Source organism: Alosa pseudoharengus, unplaced genomic scaffold (genome assembly GCF_046254945.1).
Source record: "Alosa pseudoharengus isolate Yale_2024_CS ecotype anadromous, Long Island Sound unplaced genomic scaffold, YU_APseudo_1.1 YU_APseudo_1.1_scf_23, whole genome shotgun sequence".
Classification (NCBI taxonomy): domain Eukaryota; kingdom Metazoa; phylum Chordata; class Actinopteri; order Clupeiformes; family Clupeidae; genus Alosa; species Alosa pseudoharengus.
Window position 1 is genome coordinate 7,736,722 of NW_027468685.1, and position 18,109 is coordinate 7,754,830.

The 18,109-nt window shown below is 42.9% G+C and overlaps 1 protein-coding gene across 14 annotated transcripts in view; it reads right to left on the reverse strand.

Annotated features, from left to right (window-relative positions):
- ubap2l (ubiquitin associated protein 2-like) overlaps nucleotides 1-16,041 on the reverse strand; it is a 41,481-nt gene extending 25,440 nt beyond the window's left edge. For 5 of the 14 annotated variants that reach the window (XM_076301213.1, XM_076301218.1, XM_076301217.1 and 2 more), the window contains exons 1-9: nucleotides 15,847-16,016; nucleotides 13,592-13,729; nucleotides 12,709-12,786; nucleotides 9,670-9,780; nucleotides 7,771-7,945; nucleotides 3,781-3,891; nucleotides 3,254-3,299; nucleotides 1,374-1,418; nucleotides 533-639 (exon numbers count right to left, since the gene is read on the reverse strand). In XM_076301213.1, the coding sequence (XP_076157328.1) occupies nucleotides 533-639; nucleotides 1,374-1,418; nucleotides 3,254-3,299; nucleotides 3,781-3,891; nucleotides 7,771-7,945; nucleotides 9,670-9,780; nucleotides 12,709-12,786; nucleotides 13,592-13,687 (769 nt within the window). In that variant the 5' untranslated portion in view covers nucleotides 13,688-13,729; nucleotides 15,847-16,016. The other 9 variants (XM_076301221.1, XM_076301223.1, XM_076301216.1 and 6 more) reach the window with 5 other exon arrangements.
- Nucleotides 16,042-18,109: the final 2,068 nt, after the last annotated feature.

Here is an 18,109-nt window from a genome sequence, read left to right on the forward strand (position 1 = left end):
GGAGAGAGAGAGAGAGAGAGAGAGAGAGAGAGAGAGAGAGAGAGAGAGAGAGAGAGAGAGAGAGAGAGACAGGGAGAGAGAGAGAGAGAGAGAGAGAGAGAGAGAGAGAGAGAGAGAGAGAGAGAGAGAGAGAGAGAGAGAGAGAGAGAGAGAGAGAGAGAGAGAGAGAGAGAGAGAGAGAGAGAGAGAGAGAGAGAGAGAGAGAGAGAGAGAGAGAGAGAGAGTTGTGGACCCAGTGTAGCCCGGGCTAGAGTGTGTGAAAGCAAACAAAGACAAACACATGAGCACACACACACACACAAATAAAGGATGAAGGAAAGAGGGGTGTAGGAAGCCAGAGAGGAAGAGAGGAGCGAGTGATGGGATAGAGAGATGAGGAAGAGAGGAGCAAGTGATGGGATAGAGAGATGAGGAAGAGAGGAGCGAGTGATGGGACAGAGGGATGAGGAAGAGAGGAGCGAGTGATGGGACAGAGAGAGATGACAGGAAGAGAGGAGCGAGTGATGGGGAGAGAGTGAGATGAGACACTGACTGGATCCGTCCTCCTGTTCCGTGCTGCCGGTGTTGCACCAGGTGGTCCCGCCCGCGTAGCTGTCCTCCGTGTTGGTCGGCTCAGCGTAGTCCGCAGGGTTAAAGGTCCTGCAGGGGAGGGGGCCAGGGGGGGCGGGTGGCCAACAGGAAGCGAGCGGTTAGCATAAACATGGGATAGGCCGCACATGATTGGATTAGAATAGAGTGAAATCTGTCAATCAGGAAGAGCAGTGTATGAGAATGGCAGAGTCTGGCTATATTTGGACTTGTGTTTCCCACCAGGAAGACACACAGCAGGAAGAGTAAGATAATAAAAGAGCTCGCCAACATCAGACTATTTCCAAACGCTAGGCTTTTAAAAACTTCCTGCTAAGATACCTGACTGGGCTGACTCATCAAGGTGCGATTTCCAGGCCAATTATAGAGAAGCGAGAAACACCCTTTTACCGGTAACTCGAGTCATAACGACATGGCGCAACCTTCTGACATCCCACTAACAATCTTCCCACAGCGACACGGTGCTACATGCACCCATCCAGCAGCCATCTCAGATGGAGTGAAAATGAAGTGCTACTTCAGAGTAAAGGTGTCAGGAATGGGGGGAGAGAGAGACCAGATCTAAATCAGTCAAGGCCGTGACAAGTCTACTGCTAGTGAGGAATTCCAGTACACCAGCCTGCTCAAACGCCTTGTTGAATTACTTGGTTTTTTTTTGGTTTTTTTCTTCCTTTTTCTAAATCACACATCCACCCTTTGCCATTGGGGAGGTTCTAGCACCAAGTTCCCACCTCGTGACGTGAATTTGACGGACACACCAAACAGACCAATGGGGATCCACTCACCTCTCGTCTCCTGAAAAATCATAGCTGGGGCCCTGATCAATCTGGCTTTAGAGGGAAACAACAGGAGGAGCGATTAAAAGACAGCCCACACACACACACACACACACACACAACAAGAACAAACTCAAAACAGCAGCAGTGAAGAGGTAGCCTGAAGAAGCGTCATTGTGACTTTACAGTAGAAAAAAAAAACAACAACAAACAATCAAAAATAACAGTGACAAATAATGTCAAACATGCACAGCTCTAAACCTATTGACATCACACTCCCAAAAACAAAGTGCCAATGTGCATCATACCACAACAGAAGAGAAGAGAAAAGAGGAGATGAGAGGAGAGATACAGGAGAGCACAACTGCAATGCTGGGTATGGTCATATGGTGCTAACAGACCAAAAACACAAACAAAGAAAACAAAAAACAAAAACACACATTTGTCTCCCAAGAATAATTCCTCTCTCCAACACACACGCACACTCAAAAACACACACACACACACACACACACAAACCTAAAGACCAGATTTTGATCCTCCTTTGGCATGGTAAAATCCTCCTAGCCTACATGATAAATATACTCCATGGTAATACCTAAAATACTGTCTACTAACTCCTGTCTACTATACTAAATGAATAAACTGAATGATCCTTCAGAATGCATCAAACACGATACAAAAATGGCATCTTTCCAGCAAATCCACAAATATAATTGCTATAGTTTTTCAGTCTTTAGTCGCAAATGTTTAACTTAGAGCCCTTGGGGCTATCGGAGGTTCAAGTGTGCGTTCCCGCAAAGCCCTTGGGGCTATCTGAGGTTCAAGTGTGCGTTCCCGCAAAGCCCTTGGGGTTATCTGAGGTTCAAGTGTGCGTTCCCGCAAAGCCCTTGGGGTTATCTGAGGTTCAAGTGTGCGTTCCCGCAAACTTAATTTCTCCGTGTTCCTTTCTTATCACTCACACGAGCTGCCTCAGCAGTAAATCAGACAGAACCCTCCGTGACAAACGCGACCGCCGTGCCTGCCCGCGCATTCATCCAACGCAGCAAAAAGTTCAGCCGCATAAATCAGATCGCTCTATGAGGCCTCCATGTTGGCAATTCACTTCATTAGTGAACTGGTACAGGATGCTCCCTTAGTAAACACATTAAATCACAAAGCACTCCGGCAGAGTTACGCAAGCGGCAGCTAGTGGCTCTGGAATTCAGGTACACTGCAATTACACCACACGGCCACTCTTGACCCCATCCATCTGCCAGACTATGTACGATTCTGCCGAGGTTCACTAGATGAAAAAGTTGACATTTTCATAGCAGGGGGGCAACACGCTTCTACTTGCAATTGCTGTTTTCAAGAGGAGCGTTTATTCAAATCCATTTTCTGAGTGGAATTTGTACACGGGAGACAAACCGCGGCACGGGGCTTTTTATTTACGCTGTGGATGTACGTTTGCAAACTCATACGACAGGAGAACAACACACACCTTATAAAAACAGTCATTGCTCAAGCAAAAACAAACATAAAAGCCGTTTCACTCCCAACACGATCACTCCTTAGCCTGAAGTCTGGGTCAATGCATGAGACAAAGGGAGCACAAAGTGATGTTGACCCAACTGCGATTACAGTTTAGTAGTGCAGCAGTGGCTCCTGACTTCTTGCCAAAAACGCCAGCCAGCTCATCAATCTCTACAACATGCCCATGCAGGTCAAGTCAGGCCAAAGGTCAAGGGTCAGGGATGGGCAGTCAGCCCTCTGGTGTGTACACAAGTCTAATTCACACATGGGACTTGGAGCTACTCTAGAAGGGGGGGGTGGGGGGGGGGGGGGGGGGGTGTGAACCAGGTAGTTGAGGATCTCTGGAGGGAGGAAAGCAGAGTGGACATACTTACCCCATGCCCTGCGCCGAAAATCGACCTCCTCGCCTCCCACCGGCTCCTGGACAAAAGAAAGAGAGAACACAGGCACACAAACAGGTCAGGCACTATGCGCACCATGTTATCGGCCATGATAAAGATGTTTATGTTCATGCTTATAGTTCTTATAGTCCGAAGCGACTTTAAATTACATTAATAAACAGACACTATACATGGCCTGTTATCGGCCATGAGCTCACGTCCCTTATTTGTGCAGTTAGATTATTTTCAATTATTCTATTTAATTAACTTTATTTTTAACTATGACCTGTCCATTTTGGTTTTATTTGCGTAACACACATTTGAATGAAATATGCTACATAAATAAACTTGCCTTGCGACATGGGGTGACAACCACCCCACACTACTGAATTTCAGCACTGAGGCAAAAGAGCTCATAGGCAGCTTTTGAAAAGATAGTGCAATTAAATGAGGTATGACTAGCGTCTGTGTGTGTGTGTATGTGTGTGTGTGTGTGTGAGGCGAGTAGCAAAGGGACGCACCAGGGGCCGACCCGCCTCTTCCTCTGCCGCGGCCCCTCCTGCCTCGCTCTGTGCCGCGGCCAGCTATTCCGCCCGTTTTGGTCCCATCCAGGCCATTCTCCTGGCCACGAACTGACGAGACGGGAAAAACAAACAAACAAACACACACACAAGCATACATATGAGCTGGGGGGTATTCAGTATATATATAAGTATAAGTATATATACTCTTTTGATCCTGTGAGGGAAATTTGGTCTCTGCATTTATCCCAACCCGTGAATTAGTGAAACACACTCAGCACACAGTGAACACACAGTGAGGTGAAGCACAAACTAATCCCGACGCAGTGAGCTGCCTGCTACAGCGGGGCTTGGGGAGCAATGAGGGGTTAGGTGCCTTGCTCAAGGACACTTCAGCCGTGGATGTGGGCATGGAAGGGCAGTGCTAAAGCACTAACCAGTAGGCCACGGCTGCCCCTTTCCATCAACCTCACTAATGAAGGCGACGCTTAACAGAAATAGCCTGGCTTGAACAAGCACACTTGGGGCTTCACTTGGGGCTGAAGCCGTTCCATTAACTCATGTTAGCTGGATCTCGCCTGTATTTATTCAAGCAAGGTTTAGGTCAGCTTCATGTCTGCTCGTACACAAGGTAGAAAAGTAGACCAAAACAGTAGATTGACGAAAAGAGGATGTGTCATAAAATGAAGGGAAACTAGAAGATTTCTGTTCAATTTACAAGCGACATCTACAGAATTGAACATCGAGAGAAAAAGAAAAAGATAATTGCCTGCATAAATTGGACAATAATGAAAGCATACATTTAAACAACAATGACCATGGTTTGAAATGAATTGCAAGTTTGATAGCCTTCACTCTTGAACAAAACGAGTGAATGAATAGCATAACAAAAACACTTTGGCATAGGCTATTCAAAATTATAGGCTATAGCCTACGTTCTTAGGTTAAAAGGGTTCACTCGAAATTATTGTCTAGGTGTAGGTGATAATAAAATAAAATAAATTGGGATCAACTTAACATTTTATAGTGTTTGTAAAATTTAAAGCAACACCAAAGAAGTTTTCCTCTGTCGCACGCACTATTTGTTTATCCAGCACCAGCTTTGCAAATAACAATGTCCACAGACAAGGTAGAATATGTTGCATGATTTTATGAAAGTACGATGTATTGCGACATCAGATGCAAGTCAAATTTGTAGTTTCTTATGTCTCATTCCATCGAACTACAGATCCGCTACCCGATCCGGCAAACTTACATAGTGCGGTTATAGCCGATAGAGGGCCGCGAAGCGAATGCAGAAAGTGCCGTTCACCCTGTTACGAGTTGATGAACCACTGAAACGATTTTGGAAACATTATTTTAAGGTACAAAAAACTCTTTGGTGTTGCTTTAATTATCTGAAATGCAATATCTCCCAATTTGTCATTTAAAAGGCCTGTTTAATCGATAGTTGATTTGACATTCAAGCTGTATAATTTTCATAAATTCTACGGAACTAGTGAACATATATTTCCTGTCGGGAAAACAATTAGTTGTAGGCTACAGGTGATGAGAACATGAAAAGACAGGTTGACGGAACAGTCTTTTGGGACTCGTTTTCCGACTCATGTTTTATGTTTTTTTTCCCACACAGCTTGATTAAGCTTGAAAGTTAACCTGCTACCTGGTACGGAGCAGGCTAGTTCTGTGGCATACATTCCCATAGTTACCAAGCTGGGAGTGAGTAATGGAATGGAACTCACTAAAATTAGCGAGAGTTATCAAAATAAGCCAGGTTTAGCCTTTATTGAGGTTGAGGGTACCCCTCAGATCAAGGGCAAACAGCAAGTCTTGGTTAACAATGCTAAACTATTATAAGAAAAATACATTTTTAACTATTGTAATGTTTAGATTCTGTAAGTCTTTGGCCAAAGCGTCTGCTAAGTAACCAACCCCTGTCCTGAGGGCTTTACTACAAAGCGAGGTTACTGCTTTATCCAGTTACCTTCAAGAGTAACCAACAATATCAAAAGAAGGTGTCAATGCTGACATACATGATATGTGCAATGTTCAGATATCGGTGGTTACTCCTTGAACTACCTGGATGAGCCAGTATTCTCACTTCGCAGTAGGCTATACTTCTCAGATCTTAGCTCATCTCTGGTAAGGCCGTTTTGCTTCCATTTAGCTATTGCAGACGTGTCCAATCTTGCAGTGTTAAATGTAAGTGAAGCAATTAATGGCTTTCTGTAACCTGACCTTCTCGCCTCCGATATCTGCGTTTTTCTCTGGGAGTGTTTAAAGCCGACAGGTGGAGTGGCTCTCTCCATGCCTAGGAAACGCAGAGTGACTCCATTACTTCCTGTAATTCTGCTCTGATGCTTTCTGGGCATGAGGCCATGGGTCCCGATTGCCTCAGACTACAGGTGCAGCAGGCAATGGTTTAGAGAGTGGAGCAGAGATGCTAGCAAAGGTAGCCGCAGACTAAATGGGCCATGATTAGCACCAGACAGCTGCGCAGGCGACGTCCGACACTCGATATTTACTCACAATTGTCCGTGACAAACCACCTAAGCAAAACAAAAGTGGGATGACTCAAACTACCAAGGAAAAGCGGGAATTTTTCAGAGTGAGAAAGTGAAAGTGTTTGTGATTGTGAAATCTGTGTTGATTTGCTAAGTGTGCAGTCGCCAAGTCAGGGTGAGTTAATGGTTGAAAATCAGCTGTCTCAAGTTTGGACTTTTAGTTCACATTTACACTGAGGACCCAAGAGCCTTGTGTGTAGGCATGGAAATAGTACGTAATGGGCAGTTAATAGTCAAATTAATAAAGCTGTTGGCACGGGAACACACACTAGGCCCGCCCACAAACAAACACACACACACACACACACAGACACACTCACTCTCACACACAGTCAGACAGTCACTCACTCACTCTCACACACACAGTCACTCACTCACTCTCACACACACACAGTCACTCACTCACTCTCACACACACACAGTCACTCACTCACTCTCACACACACACAGTCACTCACTCACTCTCACACACACAGTCACTCACTCACTCTCACACACACAGTCACTCACTCACTCTCACACACACAGTCACTCACTCACTCTCACACACACAGTCACTCACTCACTCTCACACACACACACACAGTCACTCACTCACTCTCACACACAGTCACTCAGTCACTCACTCACTCTCACACACAGTCACTCAGTCACTCACTCACTCACACACACACAGAGTCACTCACTCACACACACACACAGTCTCACACTCACACACACACACAGTCTCACTCACTCACACACACACACAGTCTCACTCACTCACACACACACACAGAGTCACTCACTCACACACACACACAGAGTCACTCACTCACACACACACACAGAGTCACTCACTCTCACACACACACAGAGTCACTCACTCACACACAGAGTCACTCACTCACACACAGAGTCACTCACTCACACACAGAGTCACTCACTCACACACAGAGTCACTCACTCACACACAGAGTCACTCACTCACACACAGAGTCACTCACTCACACACAGAGTCACTCACTCACACACAGAGTCACTCACTCACACACAGAGTCACTCACTCACACACAGAGTCACTCACTCACACACAGTGTCACTCACACACACACAGTGTCACTCACTCACACACAGAGTCACTCACTCACACACAGTGTCACTCACACACACACAGTGTCACTCACACACACACAGTGTCACTCACTCACACACAGAGTCACTCACTCACACACACACACAGAGTCACTCACTCACACACACACACACAGAGTCACTTACTCTCACACACACACACACAGTCACACACACAGTCTCACACACACACAGTCTCACACACACACACAGTCTCACACACACAGTCACACACACACAGTCACACACACACAGTCACACACACACAGTCACACACACACAGTCACACACACACACACACTCAGTCACTCACACTCTCGTCCACGGCTGGCCCCTCGGCCCCTGCGTGGTGCTCCTCCGCGACGGCGGGCCACGTCCCGCTCTCCTCCCCTGTCGCGGTTCTCTTTCCCTTCGTCTCCAGCCTCCGTCTGGCTGCTCTCTTTCTGGCCCGACACGCTCTTCTTCTTGCCCACCATCTCCCAAGAGTCCTGAAGACACGCCATGAGCAAAACATTTACACTTACTCCAATGATTATTTCCAGTGTTCATTACAAGTTATGATGCAGAGGACACCGTACCTAGCAATTAATAATACTACATCAAGCGCTTCTTATGCGTTGTGGTTTGTGTAATATTGTTTTATTTCCATTAGGCTGTTGATTAATTTGAGATTGTTGTTTATTATTGATATTATCCTTAATGTACTCTTATCGTGTTATTGCTTTTATATTATTGATTGAATGGACATTATTGTTTATTATTGCTTTTTTCCCCCCCTCATTTTTCATTGTTTATTTCATTAGGCTATTGGTTGAATTGACCTTGTTGTTTATTATTGCTATTCTCCTTATTATAGTTTGACCAACATTTTAATCTGTTCCCTGTTATATTTGAGCATTATATTGTTTTGTATTTGTATGTCGCTTTGGACAAAAGCGTATCCATAACCATAACATCAATCATTACTATTCCTTTCATCCTCTATAATCAATATTAGAGGTTGGGAGTGCAAAGGTTTACAGTAGCAGGCAAAGTGTAGTTGAAGGAAGTGGTGGAAGAAGGTGGAAGATATGGTGGAATATAGGGGGAGTATGTGTGTGTGTGTTTATGTGCATGTGGGTTTGTATGAGTGAGGAGCAATACGGGGGCTAGTGTGTGTGTGTGTGTTTAATGTAGGTGTGTGTGTGTGTGTGTTTAATGTAGGTGTATGTGTATGTGTTTAATGTAGGTGCATGTGTGTGTTTAATGTAGGTGCATGTGTATGTGTGTGTGTGTGTGTTTAATGTAGGTGCATGTGTATGTGTGTGTTTAATGTAGGTGCATGTGTATGTGTGTGTGTGTGTGTTTAATGTAGGTGCATGTGTATGTGTGTGTGTGTGTTTAATGTAGGTGCATGTGTATGTGTGTGTGTGTTTATGTGCATGTGGGTTTGTATGAGTGAGGAGCAATACGGGGGCTAGTGTATGTGTGTATGTGTGTGTTTAATGTAGGTGCATGTGTGTGTGTGTGTGTGTGTGTGTGTGTGTGTGTGTGTGTGTGTGTGTGTGCGCGCGTGTTTAATGTAGGTGCATGTTATGAGTGTCGGGATGTTACAAGTGTTACAGAGGTGCCCTTCAAGGAGTTTCTTCAAGATAAGGTAAAAGATTTACCAACAAAGAATCTTTATAATTTCAAATCAACTTGCCACGAGCCACAGTGTTTGTAGAAAGTTGTGGTGATGAGTACAATGGTGACAAAATAGATTGCAAACTGTTGGGCAACAAGTCCAATTTTCCACTAACTTTGAACAGAGTATGACGTTTCAAATGTCAAGGAAAAAGACGACTTCTTAAAAGACTATTTTTAAGAATATTTTGCTTCATTATATGTAGGTTCTCTCTGCCTATACACAGACATTTGTGCGACTGTTTTGAGTTTATATTCTTAACAGGTTTAGAGTTGATCCCACTTATCATGGCGTACCTGATATATTATGACGCCATCAGTTGTCAAGACTACTTTAAGTAGTTTGTTTTTATCTGGCAACAGGATCAAAGTTCAAACTATGAGTCAAAAGAGAATAATTTTTTGCGCTCAGTGACAATTGTTAAAAATAACAAAGGCGTGTGTTTGAGACAGGCAAAGGCAAAAAAAAAAAAAAATTGTCAGTGACAAAGTCATTCTGCAGACAATAAAACCTTAAACTTTCCTTGTGGCCTTAGCGTACTCTTACCGTGTCCGGGTTTCCTTCAAGCAGTACGTTGATCGCTCTGTTGACATCTCCATTGCAGTCGTGCAGCGCAATCATGGATTCATCCTGGTCCTTGCCTGTGATGTCAATCAGCTGAAGGGGCACAGACAGACAGACACCCCAAATCAGCCACTGTCGTAAGCCAATGGTGAGCTAATGGCCACTATTCCATCTTCAAGATAAATTCAATTACATTTTTATTCATATCTAGAGCCATAACATTAAATATGTCTCAAGGCGTTTTATAGCACCCCGCTTGATCTATAGCTTGAAAATCTTCACAATGTCTCCTAATCCAGCCGAAGTCATTTGGGAAGACCCAGAGCGCGGGTGCCTCTCATTCTACTGGGGTTCATTAAATCAGTCAAACATCCACTGGCTGAACCTAAAAAAACATCTCCGCCCATTACTTTGCCAAGATGGTCCATATTAATCTTGAACTCCCATCATTAAGCGTGCTAGCTCATCCATCCATCCATCCTCATCATCTCCGCTCCAAACCAGCCCAGCTCCAGCCAGCCATCTCTCTTTCAGTCTGCCCAGAAAGACCAAAGAACAGTCAAGGCAGGAAGAGAATACCAGGGAGCTCGACCGACAGCTCCACGGCCTGACGGAGACATTTAAAACTCCAGCCGCTCAATTAAACTGATAATTGGCCCGGTGCTCTTTCTATTCTCCAGTGCTCGCCGCAGCAAACCGTCTGGGCCATTATACTGGCGTCTCTGTGCAGTTGCGTAACACAAAAGCTACACAGCACTGGTCTTCGGCTGCTGAGCGGATGTGAATGCGGATGTCCAAACAAAAACTGTCTTTGCTAAAAAAAAATAAATAAAAAAAATAACATTTTTTTTTTTTTTTTTTAAACGGGTAACGAAATGACCATACATTCTAAATAGGGCTGGGACAACGCGTCGACGTAATCGATGACGTCGACGCAAAAAATACGTCGACGCAAAATATGAGCGTCGATTCGTCAAGCATAACGTGTGCTGCTAAATATTTTTAATTTTACACCTTCTTTGTTTTCCATACGTTGACTAATCTGTGGTTGCAATGCAATTTCCCATTGCCAACCAACTAAGTTGTTAACAGGTTAGCAACTATGGTTTTGGGAAACGCACCCCTGATGTATTCTCTGTTCACTTCAGCCCATCCTCACACCCATCCCTCCACCTTGCAAAATAACCACTCATAGACACCATTCTATATTGGAAAACGAGTGTGCTATCAAACCAAAGATTCTATAGTTAACTAAGATGAATCATAAGATGATTCACCAATGGAACGAAATGCCACTAGTTCCGGACTCCTAAATAGGCAATAATAACATATACATATAATTTTGTATACTATTTTACAGTCATTGTTTGTGTGTGATGCCAATGAAACACTCTTTCGGACACGGAATGAATAATTTCATTTTGCCCCGTTAACCGAGCTAGCTAACGTTAGCACAGTAAACGGAAAGTGAATGGGAATGTTCGCTAGCTAGCTAGCAGCTATGAACTTTGGTTAAACTTATATATTGTTGCAAACAAACCTGAAATAACATATGTTCAGCAACTTTGTGGTAGTCTACTAGTTCTAGCAAAAATATGTTAGGTTAGTTTATCAACCATCTCTGAGTCTAGAGATCTAGAACAGGTGGCTGTGCACCAGAGCTTTGAGGAGACAGTGACAGATCACAAAACAAAGCTATTTTTGTCTTTATTTGTTTCGTTGGAAAATACAAATTTCAATGTCGGAATGTTAGGGAGACATGTGGCTTCTAGAAAATGGGTTCAAAACTTACATCGCTGAATGTAGGGCTAAGGGATCGGTCATATTCCGTGAAAATGTTCATTTCTCCCATAGGAATACATAGACACTGGACCTCCTGCTAGACTCCTAAATGGGCGTGACAGTTTCGAACCCCACGTCCCAACGTGCCAGAATTTACCCTCTTATGACTCGTCTCGCTTTATCAACCGTCTCTGATCAAACCGTTCACTTTTAATCGCTGGAGGGATTGCAGGAGTAGCCGGAGACCTGTAGGTCTGGTATGCAGTTATAAGCAGCACAGATTGAGTAGTTAAATGTGATAAAAACAAACAGGATACGTATGTGATACATGGTCAGATTTGCAACCTACTTCACTGTGCCTACGACAGCAGCACAGAACTACTCAGAGGGCACGTCAAAAGAGCAGCTGCGCCCTACTGGTTAGCGCTTCGGACTTGTAACCGGAGGGTTGCTGGTTCGAACCCCGAGTGCCCTTGAGCAAGGCACCTAACCCCTCACTGCTCCCCGAGCGCCACTGTTGATGCAGGCAGCTCACTGCGCCGGGATTAGTGTGTGCTTCACCTCACTGTGTGCTGAGTGTGTTTCACTAATTCACGGATTGGGATAAATGCAGAGACCAAATTTCCCTCACGAGATCAAAAGAGTATATATACTTACTTATACATCAAAAGTTCCAAACGTTGGAGGAAGTCAGTTTAAAAATGATGCTTTGTAAATAGTAAAAAAAGGATATAAATCTCTCCCACCCTCACTAAGTACACTACTTTAAAAGGCAGCAGAACTATCATAGTAGAGCTGTGAAGTAGAAGTAGATCTTTGTGGTGTATTGGCACAGCAATAGCATCGTCGCCTAAAAAACGGTTAACCTGGCGTCGATTCCTGAACCAGATGCTGCTAGTTCTATCGCTTAGGATAAAAAGCGCCTGCTAGATCAGCTCACTTCACTTTCTTTGTAGGTCAAGCCTGGTTGTCTATCTTGAAGATGACAGTTCAATTCTGTGACACAGCTATCCCAGGCTTGACTGCATTCTTGAAAACATCTTATTCTTAAGGAACACAAAGGCTTTTCAGATAGAAACATGTGGAGTTGCCATCTGAAATAACCCACAGACCCCATTTTATGTACAAATCGAAATCCCCATTGTGAAAGCCCATTACTAAATTGCTGAGGTAATTCATAGCTTACTGATTCTGGGCTTTTAAGACAAAAGCAAAAGAGCCTAAGTGTCTCCATCTTACCTGTTTGACCTTTTCCTCAAAATCAGCATCATTGTGGTGCGAGATCATCTGCGCGAGTCGGATCTGCTCAGCAGTGGCCTACAGAGACAAAACAAGCACCGCTTAGAACCGCAGATTCAGAACTACAGACGAGAACATCAAAGAACCGTGAAGGGCCCAGGTACGTGAAATTGACAGTGAGCAGACACCTGAATTGCGACAGAGCACACAGGAGAACAAAGATGAAGGTTCTGGGCACAGAGAAAGAGGGAGAAGGAAAGAAACTGAACTGCACTGGGCGGCAACCTGGAGGTCTGCACTGCATTCATACCGACAACAGCAATGATTTTGGCTATTTTGCCTTTCCTAAAAATATCCGTCCTTAGTAACTGCAGCTCGTTTCTGAAGTAGCCTACATTGTCGGTCAAAGGACACAGCGTCGCAAATGACTAAAAGAACTACAGTGGTCTGTGAGTTGCATTTCCTTTACCCCTGACATGCTGCAGCCATGCAAAAAGGATGTCACCAGCTTTATCTCAGCATGTACAAAGTGTGTCCATGCTTACATTTGCCCCCTGAGACCTTTTGGAGGACCTGAAAAAGCATGTCAGAGAAGACACTTTCCTTTGAAATACTGAACGGGAGATCAACTTGGGACACTAACTATAAACATCTTGCCTGCAGAGCTCTGCACTTGACATCAACAATAATCTGCACTCAATACTCACACTTCCTCACTCGCACACACCCACCCATTAAGACCACTTAACAAAGCTCACAGACACATCTCATTCCTAATCATTTCACAATCTCCTTCTCAGATTGCAAAAGGGGTCAGAAAAAACACTGAAAAAGCAAGAGAGATTTTCCTATTATGAATGGCATGGTGTCAGAAGGGCGGTACCTGAGGCCTCTGCTTGTGCTGTGATTGGTTCTGTGTCTGTCCTTGTGTCTGCTCCCAGTTGCTCCGGGCTCGGCTTCCACCCACCGAAGTCATCATTTACAGTATATACAAATAACAGTATTTACAAAGGAATAACACCTGCAGAGAATAAATAAATAAATAAACAAACCAAGATTAGGAGTAATCCGGGCAATAGTCAGGATTTTGTTTGCATGCCAAAATGGTTCTAACAATAGTATGCACCATTAACATGGAAGCTATGTATTTTCTACAAATAATGTGTAACGCGCTTGTAGATATGTGCATTCAGCGTAAATATATCAGTCATTGGCCACCATTTACAATGACCAAGGCGATGCCATCTTGCATAAATAGCCAACCAAGAATCACATGGCCGATCTGCTCCCAACTGTACATCACTTGATAAAAGCTGGCAATGGTTGCTATTTTTACGAGGTCGATAGGGAAAAGTATTACTACCATGCACAGAGACGTCGACTTAAACACCAACGAATATAAGAAAACCGATGCCGAAGTTAAACCAGGTTAAGCCTCACTTCCGCCCACTGCTTGTTGTTAGCGAGCATGTGCTAGCAGCGCGGAAGAGCGAGACCATACGATCTGATATTTCCTCCTCACGTCAACAAAACCAGATGAAGAGATGCGTGGCGTCGTGTTATCCAATGGCATTCACTCATACGGTATGTCTTGTCTGTGAAATATCTTGACAAGACCGTGCAAAGCACATAGCTAGTTGTATTCGAGAGGAGGAAATTCGACGCAGCCATGGAGTCGCCCTCGTTTTTACGCCCCTGGTCAAGTGTAAAAGCCCCCATTTGCTATCGCGGTTCAGCAACACGCGGGTTAACCGCGGGAACAACTTGGAAAGATGGACGCTGTGATAACGGAGTGCTACCTAGCTACACACACAACACAAACCTGGTTAATATGGATTAACGTGTCAGTGGCGAATGGCAAGCAACAAAATCAAATTTTCCCCGTGGGCCTACCTGGCCTTGTGAACTTTAAACACCACGGCCCAAATAACTGTAGCAACCTAATTAGATTTCACTAACTAGCTAATAGCCAAATAATGTTAGAGCTTTAACGATAAAGTGTGCATGAACATATAACGATAGACTGATATCACAGACATCCATATATGAACCTAGCATATATATATATATATATATATATATATATACACACACAGCATTTATGTAACACCGACCTTAAGAATTAATGTCACCAAACTAAATGGCTAACAACATTATCAGGTTATCCGAGGCCCTTTCGCTAAACTCAGCATTTGTTGATACTTAACTAGGCTACCACGTTAATGTTACATCTAACAGGATGTTAGCTGAATTTACATCAAGAAGGTTCAGTACTCGACTAACGTTAGCTTGCGCAGCCATTACATTTTATTTCACAGGGTGCTCTCGTTAATACGTTAACGTTAGCTAATGTTAGACTACCTTTACAGCTAAACAATGTGATATAACGACAGTCATTTGAACGCTCGTCTTATTGCAGCAGAGCTGCTGCCAATTGAAGATTGCCGTGACATTTTCCAGTTAAACTAACGTTAACTATGATAACGTTACTGCTAGCTAACTCTAACAAAGTTAGCAATAAAGCCCGTCACCTTAACATCAGCCGTGTAGTTGCCCAGCCATCTATCTTAACACGACAGGTAATTTAACGTCAAGGGTTTATAACTTCAATTCCAGATTGAGATTAAAGAGACGATCGAGATGTGTGGGCCAAGGGGTCGCATAATGCAATATAACTTACCTACTGTGATGTTGTCACTATTATGTAATGCTAAAATTTGAGATCCCTGTGCTACCTTGCTCGCTAGTATGGTATGTTAGCCAGCTACCATTGAGAGTCGTTTGTCGTCGCATCAGCCTCATGGCCGAGATAGCTTGGCATACTCAGATCACCAACGTAAGCTAGCTGGCTACTTAGCCATCACTCCCACGCTAGTTCCTTTGAAGTTGACCACTACACTAATCAAAAAATGGCACGACCTAAAACAAAGCTACTGTAATACAATAGCCATTGGCGTGATAAAATAACGTTAGCCAACAACCCATGACAAGGTTTTTTAGTCAACGTTCTGCGTCCAAGATCAGAATGTACCCATCCATGTGAACGTAACACTCCGTACACTGACAAACTTGATTCCGAGGCTTCATTGAGGCCTTAGGCCCTAAATAATGAAAATAAATAACAAGCAGTATACTGACCAGAAACCCGGCTGGATGAAATTTCTAATGCCTTTACAACTGACCAAGCGGTCTAAAGATTGACCTCCTAGTCAGATATGAACAAAATCAAAATCCTCTAATCTCAACTTGATACACCTAGCCGATGATAAGGCCGAACCGACTCGCGCAGACAATAAGCGAGACTCGGAATTTACCTGTTTCTGTTCCACACTGACAACCTAAAGCGTCGTGTCACGTGGTTAACAGAACGCACTGCAGCCTTCAGGAAGCGGACCCTGACCACGTGATACCTACCAAAACGATCAGATCGATTGACAGGTGGGCGCATTCACACAGTAGAGGATACTATCTGCATTCGCTACTGTACTATAATCTCCCACTAGTATCAAGTAATATAGATATGTAATTAGTCTACTACATGATGCAATTGAATTATAGGCCTGCATTCATTAGCCTACAAGCCAAGCCATGTCATAATCCCCTATCGAAAATAGGCTATTCTAATTTTATTTACATCTTTATACCGTCTATAATCTATTTTTATCATGTTTTGTGTGTGGGTTTTGCTATCACAATTTAATAGTCTCAAGTTGACCACAAGATGGCAGTAGCTACGTTTGCTTTAGGCCTAACCTACGCTAGGCCTACAATATGCTTGATTTTATGGCAAGCCATTTTAACATTTACCCGCTAGACTGGATATGTATTGCAGATATCTGTAATTCAGTTTTGCCTAGTCAAAACGAACATTTTAGATATTCGCAATTTAATTCTTCCTATCCATAATTGTAATTTCAGATATCCACAAAGACATTCTTCCTAGGACAAATTACGCTACATTTGCCATTCATTTCTATGGGGTTTATCATTACGGATATCTACAATTCAGTTGCAGATATCCACTATGTGAATTATGGATATCTGCAATTGAATTGTAGATATCTGTAATTCCAGTTAGAGATATCTACAATTTGATTCTGACTAGTCATAACTCCAGTTGAAGATATCTTTAATTCACCTCAATTCAAGATATCTACATGTTCCTTTTCAGATATCTTGAATTAAGTTTTGACTAGGCGAAATGACATTGTATATATCTGTAAATGGAATTATGACTAGTCAAAATTATGTTGTAGATATCTCAAACTGGAGTTAGGGATAGTCATAATTTGATTGTAGATATCTATTATCAAGTTATATATCTTGAATGAGTTTTGATTAGAGATATCTGAAATTATATCTATAACTTTCATTCTGCCTAGTCAAAATGTAATTATAGATATCTTGAATTAGAGTTTTGACTAGGCGAAATGACGTTAGAGATATCTGTATTGCTTGATATGTTAATTCCAGATAGTCAAACTTAGCGGGTAAATGTTAAAAGCGCTTGCCATATGATTTTTAACCTTTACGAAGCCATTTTGATGGTAAACGAACAGCCAAGCAACTTGAAGAATAACTGCCCGAAGACATCTTGCAAGAATTGTGAAATATTACCTTGTCAGTAGATAGTTAAGAACAGAATTATTATGGCAAAATGGCAAATATTGATTTAATGTTGATTTTCTCTTGACCAATATGTTTGTTCTGACTGAAAATGGCACTGCCACATGCCAAAAGGTTGCAAGACAATGTGGTAGAAACATGGAATCAGAAAAAGAAGCGTTTTTATCTTTTTAATTTTTTTATGAAAAATTGTGTCCAAAATTATTCATACCCTTTTTAAATAATCAATGGAAACATCTTTATTTGCCATCACAGCTCTCAAAATGGTTCTTATAATACCTACCAAGCCTCTCGTTTCCACAATGATTCTAGACTGCATTGTTTTAGCAGCAAACCTTTTTATGGATTGAGGTCTGGAGTGGACTCGGGCTGGGGCACTCTAAAATGTTGATATAGTTCTCTGTTAACTATATCATGCCTTGTTAGGCTGTATGTTTTGGATCATTGGGTAGCTTAATGGTCCAATGCCACTTATTGGGGCAGGTCTCTCGGCAGACTGCCTGATCTTTTACTCCAAAAATCTTAATGTAGCACTTTGTTGTAGTGTTACCATTTGCTTTATAAAGGTCCTGAAATACCTGAACCTGCATAGTAGGCCTATACCTTTAATGACTTTGAATATATGAATATTGATCTTCTATAACATAAAAGCAATGCACTTGCATTTCAGATTTTCATTGTCCTTTTGGCATATCCTTCAAAAGGAATAGCATGGGGAACTTAATTACATGATGCACATAACATTTAAGACACAATATTCATTGACAGCATCAGG